At 45.3% G+C, this 16,671-nt stretch overlaps 1 protein-coding gene across 5 annotated transcripts in view; it reads right to left on the reverse strand.

Moving 5' to 3' along the window:
- Nucleotides 1-16,671, reverse strand: part of LOC126857440 (ankyrin repeat domain-containing protein SOWAHB) — a 100,377-nt gene that overhangs the window by 32,340 nt on the left and 51,366 nt on the right. For all 5 annotated transcript variants that reach the window (XR_007688502.1, XM_050606863.1, XM_050606867.1 and 2 more), the window contains exon 7: nt 4,595-4,606. Coding sequence is in view for 4 of the 5 variants with exons in the window: in XM_050606863.1 (XP_050462820.1) it covers nt 4,595-4,606 (12 nt within the window). In the remaining variant the exon portion in view is untranslated. The remainder of the gene's footprint in view (nt 1-4,594; nt 4,607-16,671) is intronic.

A 16,671-nucleotide genomic window follows, 5' to 3' on the forward strand; every position in this document is an offset into this window, starting at 1 on the left:
CGCAAACCGTTTTTTCATCCAAACGACTTCAGACCGTGCGCGTATGTATATGTATATCGCTCGTCTTTTTATTTTCTTTAAAAGTAACGGCGCCAACTCTCTCTCTCTCTCTCTCTCTCGCCCTTGTTCTTTTTGCCGCAAAAATTTGCCCGAACAATCTAACGCAGGTAATCCTGCGTCTCATTACCGGACGCCAATTATCGAATGGACGATTGGATCAGGTGCGGTGGCAAATGATCCTCTCGATCGAGCCGCGGACGAGAAGAACGACGACGATCGACGGCAATTTCGATGATGATACGGAATTATCCAGCGCGAAGAGAGAAAGAAAGAGAGAGAGAGAGAAAGAGGAAGATAGAAGAGTGGTATTCGCCACGGACTCGAACTAGTAGACCTCTCCTCTTCGTACGTCATCCCCCTACAATATTTTTCGCGTATCGCATATATAATATATATACACATATGCATGTACATATATATATATATATATATATATATATATATATATATATATATATCGATGGAATGACGATCATCGTCGGATCCGCGGGCGAGGTTCGTTACGGGATCCGTGTGATTTTCCATGCAAATTGAGTTGTTCGCCTGTCATTATGCTAATAAAAATAATAGCGCGTCGCGTAGGGGTAATGCGGCCGTAGTAAATGAGATACCGCGTAGCGTGATTGGATATCCACGACATCGCGGATCGCGACACCGCGATATTTTTTCGCGCTCGTCCGGTCGATGATGACAGATGGCTGACGTGACGCGCGGAGAAAGTCGTTTTCCCGATTCCTTCTCTCTTCTCGCGGATATAATATCGGGAAGAGAAAAAAAAAAACGGGAAATGTCGAACCCGTCGCGAGAGGGAAATCGAGACGTCAAAGATTCGCCTCACGATTAGTTTTTCATCACTCGCGAACAATGACGTAGCCGAAGAAAAAAGTTTGACTCCGAAGGCATTTTCTCTGCGGAATATTTTTGAAGCAGATTTCCTTCTTCGTTGATTATACAAAATCGATGTTGTAAAACTTGGCCAATTTTTTCACGTTAAATTCAAAATTGTCAAACCTATCTGTATTTATTTTTTCCAGCTGACAAACGCCTGCCGCGAAACAAGCTGTATACGTATTCGTTACGTCATACGCGAAGAGTGATGCATCTTCGTCGCGCGGGGGACGATAGTAGCTTCGATATGCGTTGCAATCACATATCGCGCGAATGTAACAGAGTAATTGCGTTTATGTAAGATGCGCGCGCGTTAAATTGGCACCGCCGGTCGAAAATAATGATGTGCAATTAACTCGCATCATTGTGCTGGCGCCATTTAACCCAGGATTTTTTCCCCCGGCGGTATTAATAATACATAAAACGGAGACGAGAGAAAGAGAGAGACAGACAGCAAGCCGTGTATCTTTTCCGCGTACCGAACGCGAAGATATAAAGGCGGCGCGCGTCAATGACTCGTTTCTCATAAAACGAGCGAGAGAGGAGCCGTCACCGAGCTGGTGCATCGTGGGACCGATGGCGGAAACGTCTGCCGCATGGCGTTACGTGCGTGCATAATGCATATCGCGTGACTCCGTCACGGATCCGGACAGTTACAACGTGTACACGCGTAACAATATCGCGTATCACGGCGAATCTCTCTTTGCCTACCGACGTCTGGCATTTTAATCGAAGCCGCAAGAGAAAGAAAGAGAGAGAGAGAGAGAGAGAGAGAGAAAGTAAGGAATGCGTATCTTCGTATATGAAAGGATGATAGCGTAACAAGCGGCGTGCGTATTAATAATAAAATGCAAGAGCTGCTCGCCTCCTCTTCGCGCGTATAGGGCACCCCATATATTCTATATTACGACCAGCTGGCCGATTATATTCTAGCGCAATTACGTTATCTCTATGTTAGATCTATGCTAATCAACATTGTTACGTCCGGCGTTGTATCATGCGATCGTAAAAACCGCCAACGTGTAACATTTTTATAGTAAAATAAATAAACAACTTTTTTACAACACGATAAACGGCGACCATAATAAAACATTATATATCTCGGGTTGTAATATTATCGCGCGACCAACAATCCCAAGATTCTTTCTTGCACCCTCTTTTTCGTATCGATACAAATAATTTGAGTCCCCTCAAACTCGACGAGTATAAATCTCTCTCTCTCTCTCTCTCTCTCTCTTTCTCTCCTTCTCTTGTTTCTCTTGTTTACTTGCTTTGGCTGGCTATCATAGACTCATTCAAAACAAGGCTGCCGTAATGATGGTTTATCGCAATTAAAATTATACTTGCTGAATACTGTTGTAGCTCAATTACACTATCTGCCAGTGGATCTGTATTAATAACCGCAGTAATAACAACACATTTTTTTATGTCGAGACGTTCTTAGCTCCAAGCTTATTTAACCACGCAGCCTATTATACGTTTGATGAGAACGTTATGAGGATCGGCCGACCAACGGGTTCCGGTGTATACTTGTAAATTTGCTTACGATTAGTTTTCCATTTCCCGCCCGGCCACGTAATTAACGAGAGAAACAGTTATTTTTTAATTACCTCAAAATGAAAGTTCCCTCGCGTTCAAACTGGATTTTCTACGATGATCGTTGCGTTGAATATCAATACAATATGTTATCTTCAAAAACGACCGCGGCCCGCCAAACTAAAAATTGACGTTAGATAGTGTGCTGAATTCAAGAAAAACGCGATTTGTAAACGTCACGCCGGAAAAACGGAAAACTACGGATGGCACGCCCGCTGTGCTTTTACGAGCTGCAGGTTCAGCAATGCCGGCCAATTACACCTTCCACGGTTAGGTGATTCCCCGTCTTAACGGGCAGTTAGTGCCAACATAAATGTCCCCGCTGTATGCTTTTAATTGCACGCTTATAGCATCGGAGCTCGTGATATGTCTACGAAACGGTGAAAAAGCCGATGCGGGGATATTTGAATCGCCATTTGCGACGCGATACCTGACTCCTTTTCTGTTTATTTCCGTAGAAAATCATTAGTTAGATTTCATCAAAAATCCCTTAATAAATTTCGAGTATATTCTTTTTTCAATGATAAGTTATTCTCGAAAATTTCTATTATATTCTCTCTTAAATTAAATGGGTAAAAATATCACTGATTAGAGATTTCACTAATCAAAATTAAATATTTTACTGATTTCTAATGAAAAAAACTCATGCGCTTTGCTCTTTTGTTTTATATTTCACTGATTATGAAGATAAGATTTTGTATAACTTTTGTATATTTTCCTATAATCTTATATATAATATTATAAGATTCTTTTAAAATATCGTTGATTAAAACAGCCACTATTACTAAGATTCATTCAATAAGAGATTTCACTTTGCTATATAAATACTTATAACTAAAACTACTGTTTATCAATAATGATATATTGATTTTATTTAAAAGATATCATATCCTTTAAATCAAGATATATGCAACAATGCGATTAAGATACAAGTAGACGAAAAAGTCTATTATTCACAAATTTCTGTGCTTTCAAAGTATTTCAACGACAAATAATACTCGTAAACTTTGTCCGTCTTATTATAACTCATTTGATCGACGTTCGTTTTCATCGCGTGGGCGTGCGACATTCGGAATCGACGCGTCGCGGGGCCCGTCGTGGACTCTGCCCCCACGAAGGAGCGGGCTCAGGTGGGTATACCGGTCGCGCGATAACTTCTGATCCGCGTAGGGATACTCGAATTTCGATTATTAATTTCGTGAGGGCCCGCGACGGGGTGCTACGACCTCCCCCCGTGCGTGTCAAGCCGGGGTCGAGCCCTTCGTTGTGGCTCGCCCTTGGGACCCCTCTGAGACAATGACCGCCCGCAGCGCTCAATGTCTCCGACGACGTCTGGGGACCCCCGTTGGGACGCCGAAGCGCCACGGTCGCAGTTTTAATACTATGAAAGAGACGTCAGTTATGCATTCCGTCGTTTCGTATTCGGGCTCAGGCCCTTCCCTTCCCTTTCCCCTCGTTTTAAAATGAGCGTGTTGCCGCCACGCGATGATCAACCGAGATGAAGCGACATTACAGTATCGTTGATGGATCCAAAATTACGGTATCGATCTTTTGACAACTAACAATATAGATTTATAGATTCTTCTATTATATGTGGATCGTTACAATATAGATGGATAGCTTTGTAAATGCAACGTGCTTGCGCAAAAAATTGCAGATAATTTTTTTTTTTTTCTAAGGAAAAAAATCACAAATATACTTACGCCCTGTGTAAACGATTCGCAGCGATATCCATGGAGATTAGACGTCGATCCGTACCATGTAACAGAAATGCGTGCGTTAATAATCGGCCGGAGAAGTTTCGCGTTACGAATTATTACTACGGGCTTTCGTCTCGCCCTCGCGAGACTTTTTCAACGATTAACAATGTAAACTACATGCATGTTGATACGCGCGAAACTTCTCGTCGACCAGCAGCTTCTGCGTGCTTACGCGAAGGAACTCCGGCGCTCCGCAATTATTAATTGCCGGCGGGGTCGGGGCACGATTTTCTCGGGGCCGAACCCATTACTTTGTAGCATTTGGCGGTAACTTAATGACCTATACTCACGGAAGTCGGATCCTGAAACAGAAAAAGCGTGAAGGCACGGGTTAGACATGCCGCCTTTAAAAATTCACTTGTACGCTGCGAAACGTTTAATTTTCAATTTTAAGGATCGAGCGTAGCAACGGCGGCGGCTAAGGTGGGAGGGAGGGGTGAGGGGGAAGGACGGCTCCACTTTCCCGGTAGCCAGTTTCTGCTTTATTGCTCCTTCTTAAATTGCATTCGTTTAGAAATTCCGCTCGCACCGCTCTCGTCGATCGTATTACGCGCAGGTGAGTACGTGCTTACACGTAGGAGGGGGTCGAATGAGGGACAGTGCGGGATGCATTATGCAGGCATAATAATCGGATTGTAATCGGCCTCGCGACGAAATGGCTCTCCCCTCCTCCCCTTATATCCCGATCCGTGCATAATGTCGCGCGCAGTTTTCTAAGTATAAAGACGTTCGACAATTTGTTATGCATGCCTCGGTGGACGAAAATTGCATTTAATTCGCCGTTGCTCCTCTCGTGTTCCACCATGATGTTCCATCGATCGTTCGCGAGGGCTGAGACGCGAATCGTGAACGCCGCGTCGACTACATAAATGTAGATGTTTCATTTAAAAAGCCATTTTCGCGTGTTTAGCATAATACGTAATCGCGCGGAAAAAAAAACCGCGCCGGATCAATCGCCGTCGATCGTCCCCGCAGAGGGGTTACCGTATCGTTAACCGATAAAAGAAGAATATCGCGAGCAATAAAAAATATCCCGCCTTGTGATCGATATTCCCCGAACAGTTTATTCCACGCGTAAACGAGATTCTATCAAAGTGTGGAATGCAAAGAATTCTGTGTGTGATTTTTTTTTACATTGATTAAATCAATATAGCTTGTCACGAAATAAAGAGAGAGAAGGAGAGAGAGAGAGAGAGAGAGAGATATATATACAGAGAGGAAAAGCGTCATTTATTAGAAGCATAATATGGAACATAAATATTAGATCAATTAAGATAGAATAACTCTAGAATTTTTTTTATAAATAATCAAGAAATAACTTAAGTTTCCATCGAGAATTTTAATTAACGATTTATTAAATAATCTGTTGAATAATATATTTTTATTTTCCAATCCATTTTGTTTTCTAATTTTCCCATATTTTTTTCTGTTTTCTCGTTGACGAAAAATTCTATCGCCGACTCCTCTTTCGTTTAAAAACACTCTAACAGCCACGTCGGCGCTACGTTGGCGCGTTTCAATCAATCTTCGAATAAATGGCAATTGGATGCGTCGCGTAACTCACATAGTTCGCCCACACACGCGTATCCACGCATCACGCGTACTTGCGTCCGATCTCTTTACTCTTCGGTGGACAGTTTTACCACCTTGGGACAATATCGGATTGTCAGGTGTATCGACAACCGAGAGACCAACTCATTGTCGAAACGCCAATGTACCGAGACCATATATACTCGCCGTACATCGCGAACGAGTGAAATCGCGGCAATGAAAGTCGGCGATAAACGATAAATTTTGGTTTAATTAAAACTCGATATCGCTTGTATTTCTCTAATCCCTTAATCTCGAGACGACACGGCTACATACGCGGTCGAATTATGATAAACGTGTGAGAAGAAACGCACCGGCCTTTTCACGTCGATCGCGAGGAAACTTTCGAGGGGGAGCAGTTTATCGTTACTCGCGGTTAAGAGGCGGAAGACGAGAGCCGCGTGTGTTTCGAGTCTCGATTCGACATCTCGAGGCGGCGTATACAAGATAGATGGTAATACGATTATCCATGGGAATGCTCCGGTGAACGCGGGAGAGCTATAACACGATTGCTACCACGCGGCCGTTATGAACACAGAGTATCGCGCCAATAAACGTTTGTATGAGTTTACCGGGAGGAAAAAAAGGGGCAAAGAGAAAAAGACGCGAATCGAGCAAAGCTCGAGGAAAGTAGAGATTGAAAGAGAGAGAGAGAGAGAGAGAGAGAGAGAGAGAGAGAGAGAGAGAGAGAGAGAGGAAGGTAGAAGGATGGAAAGGATGCCTGTAGAGCGGCTCGCCGCAAGATCGCTCCGGCTCTCCCACCGGAATTTCAACTTTTAATAATATAAAGCGAGGGAGTCTCGCGTTGTTACGTTATGATAGCGCGCGCGCCCGCGCGAAGGAGAGACCGGGGGGGAGAGGGGCGAATTAAAGGCGGTAGAAGGAAGTTTTCTCCCCGGTTTCACCCGCTATAGCTCGCCTGCGGCCGTGGCCGGGGTAAACCGCAGCACAGGCACCGCCGCCACCGCGTAATTGCCGAGCTCTCACTTACCGGTCGTTCGATTGATTATTATTTTTACGCTCCGCGACCCCGCCTTGACCCCCGTGTGTGCGAGAGCACGGCCGCCTCGCGCTCTTTCCGATCTCATCATAAGGCATCGCGTCTCGTCATACGATAGCGTTATCAAAATTGACCCCTTTCTCGGCGGCGAATCTTTATTTGAGAAGAAACTCCGATAAATCGTTCCTACAGACGCCTCGGCAAAATTTAGCAAATTATTCGAATCAGTCTCTTTTAGTTCCAAAAAAATCTCCCCGGTTAATTGATTAATAACTAGAGAATATATTTAAATTTGTCCATCACTCGCGCGCTCTATATTCTTTTTGACAGAACTGACCGCGTTCGTTGCAATCTACATAGCTTTACATAGTATAAAATATCGTACTGGGATCTATCAAAAACTATCGCCGATCGATCGATCGGTGGCGGGCTATTATCTTTATATACCTCGACCCACCTGACCTTAATGTACCAACCGCTGCCGCTCCTTGAATCATGTTATTAAACCGCTTGATCTTATGGACAAAGGTTGTCAGGTGTGGAAGAGGGGGAGGGAAATGGCGAAATCACGCCACGAAAGAGGGTTCCGAGGGAGAAGGTTTTTTTCCCTCCCTCTTCCTTTTATTTCATAATCAAAATGTGAATACACCGGAAGCCGTGATCGTATAATTAAATAACAAAGTAAGAATTCCTTGGAGAGATTGAACGTTGATGGTGGTGATCGCGAGCCGGCTTTTTATGCGCAACAGAGTGCGCGGCGGTTACGCGGTTTAGCTCGACGTGGCGCAAACAAATTAAAACATCCGCCTAACGTTGCCGCATTTTAAGCGTTCACCTCGCTCGCGAAGCTCGTGAATACGAAAGCGACGAGGAGGTGGAGAACGCGAAGGAGAGGCTCCGTAAGCGATGCTTTCGCCGCGCTTTTTCTTCGGCGAGACGCGCGGAATAATTGGACGCGCAAGATGGGACGGAGAGGAGAGAATCCGGCGAGGAAGCTCCTAGTACGAGAGAGACACAAGAGCCGTGTAAATAAAAAAGCTCGTCGTCGCAAGCACGGAGTTCACTGAGAAACTGAGAAAAACCCGCCCCCGCCCGTTGTACCGAATAATAATTACATCCCGCTGCTGTTTATACGTACAAAGTACAGCAATTTCTTCAGAGAGCTCGCCGACAAGTTCGAAAGGAATCCGTTATCTATTCTTTTGAATTTTATCCAGACTCTTCAAATCAGGCACCTTCGTGGCAGGTGTTTCGCAAAGCAATTAAAAGCTCAATCACGCTGATGAATGAGAGATACCGTGTACATAGTGTATATAAATGTAAAAAAAAAATAATATGTAAATTGCGTGTAAATATCGCTAAGTAATAATTCGCCTCGCGAATTAATAGAACGATCGATCATATCTTGCAAGAATGCAAATCGAGTCTCGAGGCTGCGATATCGACCGTGAACTTTAAGAAACGCGCGGACGGTTTACTCATTTAAACTAAATTATTCCAAATAAATGAGCGTGTCCTCTCGAGGGAGTACCTACATGTCCCCCTCCCTCCCTCCCTCTGAGACATTCATTCACCCTTAATTAATGATCCGCTCGAAAGTCGGCAGGATTAATCGCATGCAATCAGATCACCGTAATTAATTACTTCGTGTTGGAAGCACTTTGTTTGCGTCGGCAAGGGCTATCTTGATGAAACGAAATTGTGCGACGTTGTACTTGAAAATGTGCAAGTCAACGCGCGATACAGATGACTTATTCTCGTCGTCAGTCGTCGTTTCCCCCCGTTCATTTTAGTACGTCCGATAATTGTTGACTTCACAAATGACCGCAAACTTGTCTTTGTTTATCCTATTAAAATTTACTTAACACACAACCTTTATAATTGCATTTCGAATTATTTAAAGATATCTACCCTTTCTGACTCAGCACTGACGCCATTCGCGATAAGTTTTTTCCTGCAAAGTAACAATAACTCGAATGCTATTCTCTTATCGGACTGGATTCATTACAAGATATTTATTCATCGATTATTCATTTAATAAATATCCTCTAATAAATATCGACGATTCTTGGCGTGATTTTTTTTCATTTCTCTCCGACCTTACTTCTATCAGTTCCTCGAGAAGCAGCCTATAGCGTGTATAGGAGGGCCATATTTTATATAATACGACAGGATCGCGGTAATAATATCAGATCGTATCCGAGAGACGAGAGACTCGTAGAGATGGTTTACGATGTGCGAGCGAGTGAGGCGACTCGCGAGAGCGGAGGTGAAAGGTCTTTACGACTCTTCTCCGACGGCACTTCCGCGGCCCCATCCTTAGGCGAGACGCGGGTGGTAAATTATTGTACTTCCTCGGCTAAACCGTCAGTCGGGCCAGATCGGCGACGAGAGAGATCCCTTTCTCATATATGAAATGGAGTACGGACTCGCGATGTTCCGACAGCCAAGCAGATGCGTAATATTTCGGTAGGGAATGTATTATATGTCGTCACGGTGATACGTCACGATAAGATATCGTCGTAAGCGTCAAGCATTTTAGGCTCGAATACGTAAGACATAACTGTGATATAAGAGGAGACGATTCTGCCGCAGGAGGTCACGGAGGTCATTCCTTCTTCTATTCAGAAAAGGATTTTTTTTTTTTATTGAAGAGAACAGAATCACATTCCATGTGTTTAAAAATTCTGTCACTCAAGCCATAGACTCGCTGAAACAATGATCGCGAAATATCCGCTTCTTTCGATCACAGATCACAGATCGTCTGGCTGAATCCCAGGTTCGTGGGCGTGACTATTAAGATAATCGCCGACGGCCATTAATAAAACTAGTGTGACGAATCGCTGGCGGAAGTCGGGAAAACGGGTTAGGGCCCGGAAACAATAGATCACATCGTCGTTAGCGTCTGAAGAAGGGGGTGAAATAAAGAAGCGAGTCTGCGTGCCGGCTTACGTTGCCGAGCCGCTTACAGGATGACGAACGAGCGTTTCGGGTGGCAAATCTTATCAACGGTAGATAGATAGCGCGAGACAACTCTTTATGCGCGTCCCGGGCGGATATTCCTTCGCGAGAGATACAGGAAGGAGGAGAACGATGGGTCAGAGGTCATCGAGGCGAACACCCACGTGTACTGTTGGAAAGCCGCACCCAGCTAAATTATCATGCGAAAGACGCGAACGCGACGGTTGTAAATCACGACGATTATCAATCGTAAACTCGTGTGCGATATGGAAAGGAAAAAAAGAATACGAATAAAATCATAAAGATCTCGGAAGAGGATTCTCGATTTGATATGTGAGATTCCTGCGATCTTTATTTTAATGTCGAATCTCGCTTTCACGGGAGAAACATAATTAAAGCGCCCGTGGAAAATCCCGTGACTTTCCACGGAATTGCATTAGCGCGTGATACGCGCGATTCTTTATTACAGAATCTGTTATTTCGAATTCATGTGGGTAAAAAAAAAAAAGAAAAAAAATCTGGAATGAACAAAGTCGCCGGGAAAAGATGTAATTGCGGTTTCAATTACGCCGATGGTTCGTTACAATAGCGCCTGCGATCTCTATCGACTCCTCGCTTTCCACAGCGGACTGAGTCTCTGGTGTAACTTGATTCGTCGAGAGATTCGGTGAGAGACTACTTTTGTTTCCGAATCTCACGCTCTCGTCTTTAATAGCATCACACTTTCGTATCTGTTCAATTCACTAGTATCGCATTATCGCGATAAAAGAGAACGCGCCTCAAATGATTTTTCCCTAAATATCGTGTATTTCTTTCCTTTTGTGACGTATGTATGTCTTTTAAAATGAAGTTTATTATATACGAAGAAATAGAGTGTAAAAAGAATTTTTAGCGTCAATCGCCCCATCAGCGTACGCTCGATAATCATTAATTTGCGGTATCGTTTGACCCACAAGCTCAGAATGACAGCCAGGCGAGGTACGACGCTCAACCCCTGACGGAATAATTTTGCTTTCCTCGAGCGTTTTGCGAACGAACGAATAAGCGCCTGGTCCACCCTCTGACCTATTCCCTCCTTCTATCCTTTCCCCACCATTTTATACCCGGATGGGCGGATCCCGGATGGACCTAATAAATTGTTTGTTGTAATTAAATGAGTTCGAGGGAATCGTGTAGGGCGTGTGGGGTGGCACGGGGAGACGCGAGTCGAGCGAGGGGGAAAGAGAGAGGAGGGATGGAGGAGGACAGAGGCCTGGGGAATAGGGCCTCTATATATATATATATATATATATATATATATATAAAGGAATAAAGATGAACGGCCTATGGATGGGCCGCTATCTGCGCCGCTGGAACAGAAACACGCTCGCGGCGCGACAGCCCCTGACAAATGACGGCCCGAGCGGGTCTATTGCCGCCGCCCCCCAGCAACCCCTCCTCGCAAAAACACTCCGCAGCAGCGTACCCCTCTATGCGAAACGGCCGTGGCGAGCCACCCCCGACGCCGCCGGGGCCCGGGCCATGATTAAACAGGGGGGAAAACGAAATTGAACGGCGAATATTCCGCGGTGCGCTCCCGAATGCGCTTGATAAACTCTCGATTGGCTCCGCCGAGCAACACGACTCTACGGGCCGCTTTCATGGGAACGATCCGAGACTCGTGGAACACCATCGCCGATTTTTTTTCCCATCACCCGCGCGTGGAAAGTTTTGTGCGAATCGAACAGCCTTCGATGGAAAAAAAATAAAGATGGAAAAATAAAATGTCAAGTTGCTCAAGAAGAAGGATTTTATATTACCGCGTTGATATACGCCGACGCGCAATCCCATTCGTGTTCCTCTTAAGGAGGTCTCTCAGGCTCCTCTTCTACGATGAAAGAACAGAGCGAACACATATATCAGAGTAGAAGGCATATATCCCGCACGAGAACGTCGTCCGCGCAATGTAACCGCGCTGCAGCCAAGCGCATTCTATTTGATTTGCAATTCGAGCGGATCGTCCTCTCTCTCTCTCGCGCGCGCGCGCGGTAAGGGGGTGAACAAGAAGCCTGCGAACCACTTATATACATCTATGTTACGTGCGTGTGTTCGTCGTCGAGGTAGAACGGGATGGGGGGGGGGGCAAGGTAAGGGAGGACCGGAAAGACGAATTGAAAGTCGCCGACGTTCCTCGTGTCTCGGGGTGAAAACGCAATCTTCGCGAAGTGGCGCGAGGCCCTCCATCGCGGAGAGATACGAACAAATTGATTTTAGTTCTTCTCCTCCCTTTTACCGCTTCGGTCCGAGAGAGCTTTTTCCGTTGAATCTCGACGCAACGCGGAAGAAAAATCGCGCGCGACAACGTCTCCTGCGTCGTTTATCCTCGATCTAATTGACGGTTCGGCCTTCCGGCTTTCTTCTTTTGGCGGCGATTTCTTTTTCGAATGAGAGTCGAAATGATTTCGTCGGGAAAAAAATAGAATCCCAATGAATCTTCGTGACCCTCTTCATCTCGCAAAACAGCTGGCTATAAAATCCACGCGGTAGCAATTAGGGTAACTATACCAATGGACGCTCGTGGAATATATGGGCATATAAAGCGATAATTGTCGTCTTTTTTCAGAAATAGGAATATGCTACTATCAATACTTAATTATTGCATAGCTGCAATAATTAACGTCCAATTATAATTTATACAAATCTTTATTTTTTCCTGTATTTCTCTGACATGTAGAGATCTTTACTCTCTAGTGATAGAAGACCGAATAAAAAAAAAGCAACATAAAATGATTGCTTCCCGCTCGGTGGACCACGAGGACCAAGAGAGAAAAATGCACTATCGATGCACACTGACGAGACACGAGAAGGGGGAGAGGAGAAGGGGAACAAGCGCGGATAGATTCGGAATGGATTTGACAGAAAGGCTCGCCAAGCATTGTCGCGTCATTTTGTATTTTATTTTCGAGAGTCGCGCGCGGATTGGACACGGTGCGTTAACAGCACTCGTTGTAATGCTTTATAATTCCCCGCGTCTGTCCTTCCTCCCTCCTCGTCCCTCTTGACGCCAGCGGATAACAAGGGGAAAAAGGCACAGCCCGCACACCAGCCGTTGGATTTTTCGTGTGATAAAATATGACGTCAAAACACCGGGAAAGCAAGGTGAGCGAGCGAAATGCGCGTTGAATTAATCCGCGAATTTGCGCGCTAAAAGCGGATCGCAAGAATAATTTTCCATCAGGTTGCCAACGAGTATCTTTATCTTGGTAAAGACTGGAAGGTGAAAAATATGTAAGAGCGAGGCATAAAACACGAGAAGCTCGAAATAAACTCTGCTTTTCAAACAATCTGTCAAAAAGATATGTATACATATATTTATGCATCGATTGGCAATCGACGAATATCACGAGTCGATCATAATCTTGGAAGGAATTTGCGCCGAGATGGCGTAACTCAGAGCGAGCGAGTATAATGGAACACCATTTGCCCGTGCACGCGCATTATTGCGCTCAACGAGAGAGCGGAGCGGGCGCGAGCGAGCGGTATGGCGCATCTTTTATTCATCCGACAGAGTGGAGCCTTAATTTGAATTGAATAGGATTTATAAATTATTTCAAATTATAGTTGCGACGCATGACCGCCGGTACGGAGCCTGCCCGGAGCTCCGGTAGCTATCGAGAGCATCGGGGACGAAGAGGAGACAACAACGACGACGACGACGACGACAACGCTGGCGGCCGGCAATCACGATACGCCGCTCTTTACCGAGTCCGGATTGCACCGACAGGTGCAGCGCATATACCTCGTCCCGAGCGAGGGAGACAGAGAGAAAGAGAAAGAGGAGACAACGAGTCCTTTACTTGCGTCGCCTTTTGCCGAGACTCTCTTACGTAAGCACGTGCACGCGGCTTCTCGCGATGGAATTCGAAATCCCCTTGGGCGTCATTCAGTCGGATGTCCGCGCGGCTCCGGTCCGGAGATGAAGGAGAGCGTCTCCTTCTCTTATATTCCGGATCTCGTCCGGGTTCCGTGACCAGTATTCAGAGGTTGAGATAGAGAAGAGAGACGAGAAGCGACTGAGGAAAAAAACTTCCGCGCCGCGGGAGAAAAAGTCGCGTCGAGGCGATCGCTGGGTGATGCATCGATGCGGTCGAAAAGAAGCGGGATCAGATTCCTCGCGATGAATTCCGATGAACGTAAAAAGGGACCGGGGTTTTATTACTCTCGATAGAAATGTATCGGAACGTCAGTAACTTGTCGTCATTTGCAGCGACGATCTCTCTCTCTCTCTCTCTCTCTCTCTCTTTCTTCTCGATCCCACGATCGCCAAGATTGCGATCTCGAAAAACGTTTCTTCTTATCTCTCAAGACAAGTTTAATCGCATTTCGTTATAAAACACACGCGTTATAAGAGGAATCTGGCAAGTATCTGACGCGAGGGCAACATGAGAATACGGTAATCTCTAAACATCGGTGCCAAGCGATAAATTGAGAATGATAATGATCATTATACGAATGTTTGACAGAATTTGACTTTGCCTTTTGTATTTGATTACGTGAAATTAAATTAAAATTAATTCAAGATTATAAACCCGATTTAATAAATACTGCTATTAATTCTGTTATTAATAATCATCAACAAGCGAGACGCAGAAAAAAATTATTATATAATTTAAATTCCTATTTAATTATATATCATTCAATTATCTATCTATTAAGCTCCGATCATTTACCTTTACCTATTTTCTTCCGTCAAAAATAAATGCAAAAAATTCAAAAAGGACAAATTAGAAATGTCTCATTCCAGTCGGGAAAAGTCTGGCGATATTGACCAGGTCAGGTCTTATTCTCGTGGAATGATACGTGACGTCGGATCAGTCTGTCTTTCGCTTCGTCTCCCTCTTCCTTTCTCAGCGTGTGGGCGGCAAGAAACCGAAAGAGCGTTCGCGTTATGAATTACAGATTGGTTTGTGCGTACGTACGTGCGTACGTATTGGCCAGACGCACCGCGGGTAACGCATACCTGCGTCGCGAGGAGTTTAAAGTATCGCATCGCGAGTACAATAAGAAAAAGAAAGAGAGAGAGAGAGAGAGAGAGAAAGCTCAAGGGAGAACGGGACAAGAAGAAGATGGTCCGCGGGATTGAAAAGAAGGAAAGAGAAACGACCAAGAGTGAGCAGCAGGTTGCAAGTCGTTCAAAGGGGTGAAGGAATCGCTGTCGAGCTGCTCATTCTCGTCTGTCGTTCTCGTCCTCGTAGGAAAAGGACAGTGCGGAGAAAAAGAAGATGGAACGATGGGGAAGACAGAAACGGAGAGAGAGAGAGAGATGGGACGGATTCGTAGATACACGCGTGTGCACATATATATATATATATATATATATATATATATATATATATATATGTGGGTGTGTGTGTACATCGCTGGGATACGTCACCCGATTAATTTGTTGTTAGCAAACAGGTTGGCAAACTACGAGCGGATGCTGGCTCGAGCAAATAAAAGAGCCTCCATTTATTAAGCTGGCAATAAAATAGCGCTCCTTCGTTCTTCGTTTCTCCGCGATCCTTCCTTCTCTCTTTCTTTTTCTCTCTCTCTCTCTCTCTCTCTCTCTCTTGTTTCCGTGGGTGGAACGTCGAGAAAGGAGGAGGCTTATACGGAGAAGGGTTATACGGAGCAGGGGCAGGTTATACGGTCGGGGAACCAGGACTGATTTATGCGAAAATCGGGGGACTCTCAGCCCCAGGATCCGTGGACCGGAGGTGCACTGCGTGGAAGTAATGCTCCGCCACACCGGCGAAGCGAGTTAATCCACCCCAAAGTCTGTCGGAAAGCCACGAGGAAGTATCCTGACGAGAGTCGAGTTTTCTAGACTCCTGAAAGGATCTATAAATAGAACGATTACCCGTCTAATTTACCAGTACCTCTCTCTCTTTTGAATCGTCACTCGCTGCTCAACATTAGAGAATCGCGTTAAAATCTCCGCCCGTTCTTCTTTAAATCGTCGTATTTTGATTTGTGACAGCGATTTGCGATTCTGAAGATCACGCGGAAGACATGGAGAGAAATCTTAAAACTAATTCACTCAAAAATATCGAGAATATATTTATTAGATCGCACACAAACACATATGCCACTCAAAAATTTATATACGACTTATAATCTCTCCCACGTCCGTTAATTGTGTGACCAAATTCCGAGTTGATTTTGCTAGAAATAGTGCGTGTCTTATCAATCGAATTCGTGGCCGCGAGGTCATGAGCGGATCCAAGCGCGGGAACGACTTCATCTCGAGAGCGACCTGATGGGTTTACCGAGTTTCGTGCAACGTCGGGGAAATAATGAGGACGAAGAGGGAACGGGATATCATTTCCAATGGGTGCGAGCGACGGTGGTGGCTATGTATACGTTCCATCGCTTCGGGCGGCCGCGTCCCCCCCTCCCCCCCTCTCCGACTTAGACCGACCAACGGGGGCACCATGGAAACGACGCGGCCCGGGGTCCCATGCTGCGCTAGGAAGCATATATCCTCCGCTATCTAAATAATTATCGCGGCCATTACCATCACGTGGCGTTGTCCGGTGGAACCAACGACGCGACGTAGCGCCCCACGCCCGTATTACGGCCAGGGATATTATGTATAGGTCGGCGTACACGTTGTGCGTCTATCTATATGCGCGCGCGTATATATTTGTATGTGTTGTGTGTTTATATGTATGCGTGTATGTGTGTACATCGAAACGGCCGGGCTACCGTGTACGGACACGAATATGATGCACCTACCCGCTGTTCGGTGGTATCTTGTGGCCGTGAGAGAGAAAGAGAGAGAGAGAGAGAGAG

This window comes from Cataglyphis hispanica, chromosome 21 (assembly GCF_021464435.1).
Source record: "Cataglyphis hispanica isolate Lineage 1 chromosome 21, ULB_Chis1_1.0, whole genome shotgun sequence".
Classification (NCBI taxonomy): domain Eukaryota; kingdom Metazoa; phylum Arthropoda; class Insecta; order Hymenoptera; family Formicidae; genus Cataglyphis; species Cataglyphis hispanica.